The sequence below is a fragment of the Centruroides vittatus genome, unplaced genomic scaffold (assembly GCF_030686945.1).
Source record: "Centruroides vittatus isolate TY-2023 unplaced genomic scaffold, ASM3068694v2 scaffold_211, whole genome shotgun sequence".
NCBI lineage: Eukaryota > Metazoa > Arthropoda > Arachnida > Scorpiones > Buthidae > Centruroides > Centruroides vittatus.
The window spans coordinates 1,077,413-1,090,841 of NW_027122687.1; the positions used below are offsets into that span (position 1 = coordinate 1,077,413).

Here is a 13,429-nt window from a genome sequence, read left to right on the forward strand (position 1 = left end):
TTTATTTTTTCCTTTAAATCCCTGAAGTAATTATTAGTTGCATTAAGTTTACTTAATATATATCTCAGTGTACAGAGAACGTAGCAGGAGATAAATTAAGATTCTAAATGTTAAAAGGATATATATTCTTAGTAAATTAAAGTAGCAAGATTTCATTTATTGCTTAATAAAAATAATTGCATGCAGTTTAGTCCTGTTTATATCATATATATTAACTTGATTTCATGGGCAGAGATGGATCGAGATATTTGTAAGCCTTTCAAGATTAATTCAAGCCTTTTAAATACCCGAAAAGTATATACTGTATTATGTAGTCTTGTAGAACGTTATAGCTTCACGGAGCCCCCAATAACAGGGAAGCCCATGAAGCTATATCAAGGCCTCCTTCCCCTAAGCTTTCCATATATAGTCTCGACTTTCATCCATTTAACACCGTTCTTGAGATTAAGAAAGGAAGGACAGACATCAGACGACAGTGGGAATTTATAGGTCTACAATTTTTTAAAATTGCAGCCCAATAATCTGTAATCGTAATTAAATGAGTTTTGTACACATACACCAACACATAAATACATAAAAACATAATTCCTACATCCAACTTTATCTCGTAGATACGTGCCTTTTCCTTTATTGATTTATTCTGGAGTGTTTGTTATCTTCCATTTAAGAATTTTATAACTTTTTAATTACTCCCTAGAGATCTATTTTCTTTTTTTATCTGTTATTTTATTTTATTTTTTTTCCTATCAGGAATAGAACTTTTAGTGTAGATAAGATCTATTAGGTAAAGAGAGTTTAACGATCTCGGTTCGTATAGATCCTCACTTTAATTATTATATAAAAATTATTATTGGGCTGCGATTTGAAAAAAAATTTGTAGAACTATAAATTCCCACTGTCGGCCGTCTATCTATCTGCCTGTCTGTCTTTCCTTAATCTTGAAGTCACATGATTTCAATTCAAAAATATTCCCCAGAACGATGTTACGTAAATGATCTGCATGACTCCATTGTTATCAGGAAAAGTATGATGTACAGGAGCTTGCTAACAGGAAAAGTATCATATACAGCAACAAAACACTACTAATTTGAGGTGGAGAGCACATATTTTAAATTAAATAAATTAAAAATATGATTAAAACTTGCAACCTGACATTGTGATGATGTCACAATAATTTTTACTCGTTGTTTATATTATTTAACGAGCAAATATGATCACAATATCGGCTGCAATTTTTATTCACATATTTAATTTAAAATATATGCTTTCGATCTCAAATTAGTAGTGTCTTTCCGTTGTACAGTACATTATACTTCCGTTGTACAGTACATTATACTTTTCCTGTTAGCAAAGAGTCGTGCCGGTCATCTAACTAACTCCTTTTAGGGGAAAATCTTTGAACTGAAATCACGTGATTTCTTCTCTATAACGGAAGTTTATATATAGTTAATCAGGGCCTCCTATTCCTAAGCTTGACATATCTTGCTTCAACTTTCACTTATTTTTTTGTAATCTCGAGATTAAGGAAGGACAGACAGACGAACGACAGTGAAAGTATATAGGTCTACAAGTTTTTTTTCAAATTGCATCCCAATAAGTTATAACAAAACATTTGAACATTAAAAATTACATTTAATCCGAGTTTTAATCCCTTCTGGAAACTTTTCCTAAATGTAAATTGTTTAATGTAAATTATCACGTCATTAACGGAATTTCGTGTTGTGAATTTTCATTTCACTTTCTATCAGAATTAATTTTGCGAGAAAATTATATTATATAATAATCTTTCAAATATATTTGTTAGATGTTTATTTGAATTAAATTAATAGTTATTATACGTTTGTTTGTTATTGTAGATGTGTAATAATTTGTAACAGTACTTAGTAGGTTATCATTGTCTCCCATTGTAATAACTGTGAGTTACAGTTTTCTAACAATATGTCTCGTTTTTTTATGATGTAAGAATGCGATTTTTCTTCAGTAATCGAAACATTTCAAAGGATTACAACTGTACGACGTTATCATACACTTCAATACGATCGATACTATCATACATCCAGTCATTTGATCTGTATTAAATAAGATGAAACACTCCTTAAATTGCTATGATGCTATAAAAATATAATTCTAAAAGCATATTGTACGATTTATATCGACATTATTTCGATACTTTAACCGGGAAGCGCGGGTTTCTTCCCTTTTTTAAGTTGATTTTTAAGTTTATTTTAATGTTACATTATACAATATGCCAGTAAAATTAAACTTATAAATTTAATGCGAAATAAATCGACTTATATTTTTAGTAGGGATATATAATAAATACTGATAAAAATAGAACAACAATCTCACCTGAGATTTACTGAGTTAAATTAGGAAAACTTCGTTACTTTTATAGTAAATTAAATTTAATTACTTTTATTAAATTTCGGTCATTTTTTTCTTAAATATAAATATGCAAACGTGTTTAAAACTTTAATATCTTATCAATATAAAAATACTTAATGTGTTTAATTTACTAAAATTAACTTAAAGCGGAGAAATTTTATATAAAAATAATAACTAAATCCGCGCCGTTCATGCCTGAATTATTTTTAATTTAATAAAATACTGTATCTTGAACAATGTTTCCGATACTTAACTACATATATACTACTTTTTTCTGTCCGTATAAAAGAGGTTAATTTAGAAACAGCGTGTGATAACTGTACTTTATGAATGTTTCCTAAAAAACACTTAGAAATCAATAACACTTACTATATACAGGTATATATGTATAACACAGTTTTATATTTATGCAGAAGTCGGCAGGTGCTATAACAAGGACTTTTTTTTCATAGCCAGGAAGCTCTTAATTTCCGTTCCGACTAAGCTTACAAGCTGCAACTAACAGGACAATGATACACGCAATAAATTTACAGGAAGCACACTTCTTCCCTTTATTCGTACTTAACAAATATTGAATGTATTCTATAGAAAATATTTGTTTTAAATACAAGAATACATTATGAAGACCTACACTTTGACTATGTCTTTAATTTATAAATAACATAAATGCTAATTTAATAATTTTTATTTTATCACGGTATGCGATTGATAATCTTTTTTAATTATTTATATAGTACAAGGTCTAGTAATGAGGCCAGAGTTTAATTTCCTGATTAAAACATAGGCCTGCATTAATCCTATTATTTCCTATGTGAGTAGGATAAAGTATGTTACTGATGATTAAGATGTTTTATCATATTCTAAGAATACAATAATGTTGATTTGAATATTTTATAAATTCTCGTATAATTTTTTCTTAATATTTTGTACCAGGAAACAATTCAAGTCTTATAATACAGCTTTTGATAGTTAAGATTTTTCATTGAATATAATTAAACTAACCTAATTATGTATAAATAGGACGTTGTGTGTGTGTGTGTGTGTGTGTGTTTGTGTGTATTCTTTCTCTTAATGAACAATTTACATGTTAACAAAGGAAGAGACATGATTTAACCATAAACTTAGTTTACTGTTCTGAACAATCATTCATTACATAAATTAAACTTACGTCTTAGTAAAGTTTCAAGTTTTCTATTAATTAAATTTGTCGAATGAATTTCTTCTGTTTTTAAAATTATTTTAAAAGTTTTTCCCTCTCGTAAAAATTTTGTTAATTCTGCAAGTTTAAAAAGACAGCAGAGTATTGGGGCCAAAGACGAGGGCAGGCAGTGGCGCTTTATACCTTCTTGGTCCCAGGCAAATTTGAATTAGAGGATCCCAGTACAGTGCTGACTTCAGACATTTTTCTTCGAGGAAATTTTCCGAAAGAAATATTTTCTAGTAAAAGACTGGTTTGAGACCCCCCTATTGGTGGGGATCCCATGCAATTGTCTTTTTTTGCCCATAGGAAAACTCGCCGCTGAGGGCAACTGGATCTCCAAGTTTTTATTACAATATATTCATTATAATTCCCAAAAGGAAAAGAAAGATTTGTAGAAAAAGGGATTTAATTATTGAGTATTTTAAATGCAAAATTACATTTGAAGCCAAAAATTATGGCAGATGAGGCTATGACAAAGGGCAGGTGAGATCATGGTCTTCCGGCCTCACGTCTGGCTACGCCACTAAATGTAAGTGAATATATAGTATATTCACTTACAATAATACATTCTTAGTCAAAAGAGTGTAACAGAACCGGATTTACATATAGCCTAAGTTAACGTACTACAATTTAGAACAGGGGTTCCCAAACTGGTCGAAGAGGCATTTTCGGAGGTCGATCGAAAGCGGTTCATTAAAAATTATTAGTCCAATGAATTATGTCTATGACAGTTCACGATGTAAATTTCCACACTGTAAGTCAGGAGTGTATTATGGTGCTGCGGCATCTCCTTGATACCAAAGCAATCAGTTTTGTTACTTTAAAATAAAAATAAATATAATAACGCATGACTTCGATTAGGTAACTAAAATAATTGTAAGGTAATTGAGTAACATCCTCCAAAAAACGACAGAGGACACGTTCCTTGATCCCCATGAATCTGCCTTGAGCAGCACTCATATTCTCAAAATCCTGGATACTCCACTACTTTAAGTAGATCCTTTTCTTTTTATGAAAACGGTGTGTGGTTTAATACTAATTCACCAGATTTATTTATAGTAATAATGATGATAATGATGATGATAACACTTTGTTATTTTTTTATTAATTATTAATTATATTAGGAAAACCGAGGGCGCAATAAAAAGTCGAGAAATCTTTGAAGGATCGACAGTCAAAAAGATTGAGGATCATGGCTTAGTGCTTCAAGCGGCGAGATAGTGTACAGCAGTGATTCTCAAACTTTTTCGATCCACCGCCTCCTTTGTCTATAAAGTTATACCCAACGCCCCCTAACCCATTTTCTCTTGTGTGAGAAAGGATTGGAAACATTCTTAGGAAAACTTTTCTATGAATCTCACACTTTGTGCCCTTACCTTACACTGTTCTCAACATCTGGAAACCATTAAACGCAATGTTTTCTCTTATCCGTTTAACAGAGAAAAGGGAGGAACGGCTGTCAGTGACCCCAACTTTTGCCATTGGTCACCGTTCAGTACCCTGCCTCCAGCGCCCCCTAGATTTACTCACCGCCCACAAGGGGGCGTTATCGCCCACTTTGAGAAACGCTGGTGTACAGTAATGCTTCACTCTAAATTTATTATTATTTAGGGAAGCGAAAGGACCTCTTAGGGCCACAATAAAATCTATATATAGCGCTGAGGCTAAGGGATCACAACCCATTAAAAACAAATACGTTTGTAATTATATTTAACCTCGATATAGCGTCTTCCTAAACAGCGCCAACCTCGTAAAACGTCAATGAATACTCGAGAACGGATCTTCTCCATAAATATTAAATAGAAAAGCCTTCAGTATCTATGAATTTCTAAGTGTACGATTTTGCATTACAAACGACATTGTCAACATTAAATCACACGACTTCCAAACTTTCGAATTAAAATTAATGTACAAACTTCATTAATATTTTTTTTAAAGAAGTACTTCAATTTAGCGCCACACTCCGTTTCAGTGCGCTAAATCGAAATTTGACTGTATTGTACTGTACGTATTGACAGACAGCAATAAAATACGACCATATAAATAAAGATACACAAAGAATATAAGAATTAGGCCTGGTTGTTGCTTGGATTAATCTTTCCCAAATATAATTTTAAACATCAGAAGTGTCAAAGTTAAATTGCCTTTATTTGAAATATGTTTGTTTTAATTAAAGTTATCTTAAATAATGTTAAATACAGATTAATATATTTATTTATGGTTAAATAAATTTCTAAACAGTTATATATAACGAGGTTACAAACATTTGTAAGTCTAGTAATGTGTATGTGTGTGTGTTAAACGGATAATAATAGTATATAATATATAAGCGTACAGCGTAGGTCTATCTATAATAATGAATGTGTTAAATATGTTATTTATAGTTTGGTAGGGATTATGACAACATAAATTAATGCAAACTGTGTTAGTGATTATTGAGGATTAAATTTTATTGCCAATTTCATGTGGATTAAAAACGGATATGGTAAGCAAATATCGTCATCTATTAGGTCTATATAAATTTCTATTTAACAAGAAGATTTGTCGGTTTAAGAAAGGTTTAGATTTTGTTTAAGCATTTATAAACGGTAAAAAGTTAAAAATAAGATTATTTAATGTGTTATATATTTTAGAAAGATATTCTCATGTTTGCTTAGTAGTTAAATTACGCGAATATCTCTAGTTATTCCAATAGGAATTTAATTCCTGATATTAAGAATGAATCCTTTCTGAGTATACTGTTATTTGATGCCATTTTGGAATGAGATAAGTAACCAATCTTTCAAAATTATGTTTACCTTAAGCAAATTTGAATCCCATTAACTTGTAAGAATCGAAATATTTAAATCACACAAATAAATGGAATGTACAGTACCTTAATAGAAACAATATCAAGGGGAGCCTAACTTAGAACGTGCAAACATACATCACTCCTGGATGCGCTGTGAAAGAGTAAAACTCTTAGATATTATAATGTATTTATAAGTTTGTCGCATTCAAATCTCTTACTGTACTTATTTGAATGTTTCTTTATTTATTTACAAAGGCAATGAACCAGGACTTTCTAGACCTTTTCCCGATTACGCTATAGATTTTTTTCAATTTGTTTAATGGAGTTGAATGTGATTAAATTGTAAATAACATATGTATACATGATTGATATCTTGCTTTGATATGTAATGAACAGTAACTAGTAGTTGTTACTATAATTTCTATAATTATTTTACTGATATAAAGTTATATTAAAAATTTCTAGATATATAGAAGAAAGCTATCATACTTAAAAACGTAGTTATAGTTTCTTTCTCTCTGTATATATATATATATTGCCCGATATAACGTCGTTGTTGATCTTGTTCAGAATAGTTGCATCGTAAAATAAAAATGCCGTAAAAATTCAAATAATAGCTTTAAATTTAAAAACTTTTAAATTAAGAACGAGCGGCGATGTACTGACCAAGATTTGATGCCGACTTATAAAAGTATATCTACGAGTAGGCCTGTAGCATTTAGGCCCTATAGATTTTATAATAAAGACCTAAATAAATTTAACTCTAAAAAAACATATATAAAATAAATTAATACGTTTATAAAAATTTAAATATTTACGATTAGTCCATATATAATTAAGGAAGTTTGGGGAAATTTCCGCTTTTTCCATCTGTTAAACGACTTTTATTAAATACATAATTATATTCAATATATTACTTTTATCATTATTAAGATTTATAGTTGCTTGCGTCAATTTTAAAACAATTAATTCAGCGGCATTTAGTTATCTTTTCTCTTTTTGCTTCCTGTTTTTGAATTGTTTGGACACAAGACATGGCTTTAATGAGAGGCAATTTACAAAGAACACTTAATGAATAATAAAACATGTTTTGTTTATTTATATATATATATATCAGGAGATTTATAATGAGATGTTTAATTAGTGTATAGAAGGACTATAAAAAAAAGATGCGTACGCGTAGATGCTGTACAAACGTAACAGCGTTCGTGTTAAAGAGAATGAATTCATAGTCTGAGTGAGAGAAGAGGAAAAAGAGGGAGGGAAGAAGGACCCTCCACATTCTCGGGTTTGTGTCGACAGCGCATAAAGGTCAATCTATCGACCGAAACCTACTGAGTAGCAAGCTGCTATGCTAACGGGGGTGTGTATATGTGAGTGCGCGTGTGTATCAGCTCCGGGTAGTTCAGTCCGACTAAAGTGTATGCAAAGAATAATATATCGCTCTAGATATATATATATAAAATTAAATATACAAAACTGTTGGTTAACGAGCATAACAAAGACTAACGGAACTTACTCTTACAATTTTAGGAGATAAAAATAACGGCTTCTGTTAACGACCGCTAGGTGTCAGTGTCGTTCTTCCTTAGCAACGGTTGATCGGCCATGTTGTTTGATGGTATAGCAACGGAATAGGTACGGTATTAATGAATGAACAGGTCGGAGGAAAATGCCAGTTTTAAGTCATTCGAATCGTACTCTGATGCAGAAATATGACATTATCAGGTGGTAGAAGATGCACTGGATGTATATAGCTGCTATATTTTTCTGTTATGGAACAACATTTCGTACCTTCGGACTGTCGAAGAAGAAGAGAGGTGAGCGAGTGAGATTTTTCCAACGTTTAATTATTGTATTTAAGTAATTAGAATTTAAAAAGAAAGAGAAAAAAATTCTTTTCAAACAGCGCGGAATTCTGATGTTGCCGAAAATCCGGACAATAAAACGTGGTCAGTCTAGCGTTGCATTTTAAACTGATTATTGTCCGAGTTCGGCTTCACTGCAAGTCAATTTTCGCGATTGGAATTTTAACAGTACAGTTTACAATTATCTAACATTTTTCGTGCTGTACAGTGCATTTACAGTACACTTAAAAGCCTGAAGTAGGCTACACACATACGTACGTATACGTACATTTATATTTTTTTACAAAATATTTACGATTTTTACACGCTTAGTTCTGGTTAATTGCGGGAAAGCATGCAGCGCAGGGGCATAATTACACATGAGTTATATATATATGCAGTTTTATACTTCTGGTAAATTTATGTTATAATAAATTAATCATTATGCTAAATTAACAAAATGTGTAACTTTTTCTTTTCGGATATTATATTTTAAGCTGGATACGGACATGTACAGTGATTTGCAATATGTTTAAAAGCCAGAAGTGGTCTACATACACATATACATACGTTTAATTTTTTTTTACAAAATATTCTACAATTTTTACATGTAGTTCTGATTAATTACAGGAAAGTATGCACACAGGGGCATAATTACATATCAGTTGTATATATATTTATATACAAGGGGGGGTGAAAAGTAGATATACAATTTAGAATTGAGAAATATAAATGTTTGGTGTTCATTATTATTTTAACTATCTTTTATTAGTTCGTATTCCTTATTTATTTGTGATTTAATTTGTACATAAAAAATAAATGTTTTTTCTTCCTATTTTCTCACTGTATGCTTTTTTCCATAATAACAGCTGTATTCCTACTTTTGCACCTCTTCTGTATATATATATACTTCTAGTGAATTTATCTTATAATAAATTAAATATTATACTAAACGAACAAAAAGTTACACTTTTCTTTTTGCTTGTTATATTTTACGCCGGATCTACGGACATGTACAGTGCATTTACAATATATTTAAAAGCCAGAAGTGGTCTACATACATATATGTACATTTAATTTTTTTACAAAATATTCTATGATTTTTACACAGTTAATTGTAGGAAAGCATGCAGCATAGAGGCATAATTACATATCAATTGTATATGTATATATACACTTCTGGTAAACTTATCTTATAATAAATTAATTAAATAAATATTACACTAAATAAACAAAAAGTTACACTTTTTCTTTTTGCTTGTTATATTCTAAGCCAGATCTGCAGTCAGAGAAATAAATGTTGGTCTATAAATATAAGATAGATTGTAATAAAAATCTGTTCTAAAATAAAACATTTAAGATTGATTAATATTTTTTTAAATGTATGTAATTTTGGAATTTATTTTTAATATTATAATGATAGATGGAATTGAGTTAAGATCGGCAAAAATAGCCCGTTTTAAAAATATGATCTTCTCAAACCCAATTTTATTTATTTGCTTTCAAGATAGGGAAAGTGGGATATTTTGACAGATGGATTATATTTTGGTTGTTTACTTGTAGAAAAATTTTATCAGAATATTCTATTTCAAAATCAATATTAATTAATATGTGTAAAAGTTATATGCTTACATATAATTTAAATAGACTATGTTAATGTAAAAGTAATTAGCATTACTGTTTTAGCTTTTATAAACATCAACTGTTATTATTTAATTAAATATTACAGTTATTAATTAATTTTTATATTTAATTTAAATTACAGTATATAGAAAATTTTATTATGAATTGTATTTTAAAATATATATTTTTTGAATTTAATTTGTCCTTAAAATTATTAAATTTTATTTTAATTACTCTAAAATGGATAGTTTTTAATTTAAAGTAAGTTAAATCTTTTTAACTTACTTTTTATTTCACTTCCAATGGTACTATAAGGATTTTTAATTGTGAAGATTAAAAATAATTTTATCATAAAGTATTTTTAGTATTTAACATGTTATTATTGTTTAATTTTATAATTAGTATAAAATATCAACAATTTTCTGTTATGTTTCTTAGAAAAATAATGAATTTTTAAAGAAATAAATTTATATTATAGATCTACATGTGATGTATGAATTGATTATGCATTTCTAAACATGTTTAATTATTTATAATAATATTAATAAATATAAATAGTATTTCATTAAATTTTAAATTTAAAAGCAATAAATTTGTTGTTATTATGTTAGCAAATCTGAAGAATTGGATGAAGCAAGACTAAACTTATTTTGTTAAATGTTTTTATATTTTTATTTTTCTTAATTGAAGTCTATTAAAAAGTTTATATTGATGTACGTACAGATTTAAAACATTTACATTTATGTATATTTTGTTATGTCCAAATTTCTAATTTAAACTTAGTTTTAAAACATTAATCATTAAATATAATTTTGTTTTTAAAATTTTAAATATTTTATTTATTAAGAATTGAAAGGTTAAATGAGTTGCATTATATAAGTTAAATACATGTGGAAAATATATAGCATTGTTGAAGCAGTTGAAAGGAAAACAAAGTTCATTTTTAGAAGAGAAAAAAATATTAGAAGAATGATCATTGTGCTATTGAAAAGACACGAGAAAGTGAATCTTGAATATTGCACTACACTGAAGTAAATCATAGACTCTGAAAAAAGAAATAAAGGGTGAAGATTGGAAATACTTGAAACATATTGGTGGAGAAAACTATGCAAAATGAAAAGTACTGAAAGAAAATCTTTGAAGAAGTTTCAGTATTATAAAAGAGAAACTTCTGTTTGTGATAAAATAGCCATAGGTTGATAGCAAGAGATGTAAGGAAAGAGATCAAAGAATTTAGAATATTTTTTTGTAATAAACAAAATATAAAATTTATTTCTTATTAATTAAAATGAAGTTTTAAAATAGAGATCTATAAAATGTACTTTTAAATTATGATATAATATAGAAATCATGTATTTTATTCAGAATTGTCTAGTCTAAATTTTTGTAGTAGTGATAAAAGTAAAACCTGTTATTAGAATCAATAGTAAACTGTCTGCTTAACATTACTGAGCAACAACTTACTACATAAAAAAAAAGTTTTAAAATTAATTATTTGAAACATGATACTTGAAATTAAATTTCTAATAATAATTTTTTTTTTGTTGTAAATGTATGAAAGTTATGACACAATATTTAGTTTTTTCTAAAATGTTATAATATATAATTCAGCCAAACTATTTAACTCAGCAACATTGAACTAAAAGTTTTAATTACTTATATATATATATATAAAGTTTAAAGAAAAAATAGATGCTATTACAGGATACTAAAAATTCTTCTTGAGTAATGTTCTTATTATACCTTGAGAACACCTTCAGCTTGAAGAATTTGAAAAATGAATGATGTCCATTATAGAAGAGTATCAACTAAACAATTTTTTGAATGATTTTACTATTTTAAAAACTCTGAAGTTTTTTAAATATACATATAAATTTTTTAAAAAAATTTTAAAGTATATAAATTCTATAAAAAAGTCAATTCCTTACAAATTTAGAAAATTTGAAATGTGCATATTTATAAATTTAGAAAACTTGGAAAATGTGTAAATTCTTTACAGTACAAGTAAAATATTTCTGAATGTATAGAGACAAACAAGAATGACTGCCCATGAATGAGGGCAGTCATTCTTGAAGACATAATACATGGAAACCATATGGACAAGTAAAAAAGAAAGGGGAATTATACTGAAGGATCTTGATTAAACTTCACAAGCAGTAAAATTACAAATGGGGGGAGATCATGGGTATTTAAAACCAGTGACCATCTAAACTTAAATAACCTTGGGCATTAATTAAGTTAATCAATCATGTTAGGAGGCATATGTAAAACTATTATAATAACCAGGAGCTCATATCTAACCATTTCCTAATGATTAATGGATTATTCCAGTCGGCTTGGACCTCTTTAATCAGGATCCATTTTGTTAAAACTATTCCCTACTATGTATCTCTATAAATGGAATTGTAATGTTCAACTGTGCATTGTCTTAAAGTTCTATAGGTGAAATCAACATAATAGAAATTATTGCCTCCTTGGTGAGTGGGACAATATAAATGCCCAGTAAATCTATCTTTTTCCATTTTCCTTTGTCTGATTGTAGAAGTTGTGTGATTGTGCTAAGTCATCAAATGCATAAGGTAATAGCAAGGTTGAGACCAAAGTTTTAAACACGAAAACGTGTATGTTGGACATTCAGCGCCACTTTCTTGTAAGCCTGGAAGTTTGACAATGGTGTTTGGAAAGTCAGTGGAATCATGCTCGACATTTCAAATGCTATTGTCAAACTTCTATGCTTACAGGAAAGCAGCGCTGAACATCTGACGTACACATTTTTCCGTTTAAAACTTTGGCCTCAACCTCGCTAATGTTAGCTCTAGTGTATAGTACAAGTATAGCTGCTGTAACTTTACCACATATCTGTGGTAATTGGTCATTTGATCTGCTGGGGAACTTATAGATTCTATAATATATTTGGTTGCTCTTAAGATGTCTTAACGAGCCCTCTAATTATAGAAATGGGGAAGTCATGGAAAAGAGCTACCTGTGTGATGTATGCAAATTTTTGCTGCCTATGCACACAAAGAGGAGTGTGTTATGGCTCTTCTTGTAAACGCATGGAAGTGTGCCATAGTATCATTGCTGTACCAGTGTATATATGAATCTAGGTTGGTAGATTTCCTTAGAATTTGGTTAATGCAATAGTGATTGTTTGTGACAAAAATGCTGACAAATTGACAATTGGAAATTGATATATAAAAAGTTTTTATTATACTTAAAATGTATTTAAGTATACATCGACTAGTATATTAGTAGTTAATGGAATTTTTATTACATCACATCACATGTATCACATATCATTATTACACATATGTTTGATGTGTATGATGCTACTTTAAAATTTAATTAAATACAATATGTATTTATTTGTTTATATTCTGACCTAACATTTTTAAGTCAGTCTATCATTTATTTATTGTTTTATTGTTCATTTTATATGACAGCTTCTATAAGTACACTCAGTGAATTAAACACAAAATTAGCAATTAAGTGTAAATATATCTTAAAATTACATTTACTAATGCATTATTATTTTAAAATTCGATTTAGAAAATTGGTTTTACTTTTAAAATTTTAAAGCAG

At 28.7% G+C, this 13,429-nt stretch overlaps 2 protein-coding genes across 2 annotated transcripts in view; one reads left to right on the top strand and one right to left on the bottom strand.

Moving 5' to 3' along the window:
- LOC136987476 (uncharacterized) overlaps positions 1-8,062 on the bottom strand; it is a 35,788-nt gene extending 27,726 nt beyond the window's left edge. The window contains exon 1 of the mRNA XM_067285210.1: positions 7,897-8,062. The gene's annotated coding sequence lies outside the window, so the exon portion shown is untranslated. The remainder of the gene's footprint in view (positions 1-7,896) is intronic.
- Positions 7,919-13,429, top strand: part of LOC136987477 (disintegrin and metalloproteinase domain-containing protein unc-71-like) — a gene marked incomplete at its 3' end in the record, with an annotated part of 118,699 nt that continues 113,188 nt past the window's right edge. The window contains 1 exon segment of the mRNA XM_067285211.1: positions 7,919-8,197. Within this exon segment, the coding sequence (XP_067141312.1) occupies positions 8,116-8,197 (82 nt within the window).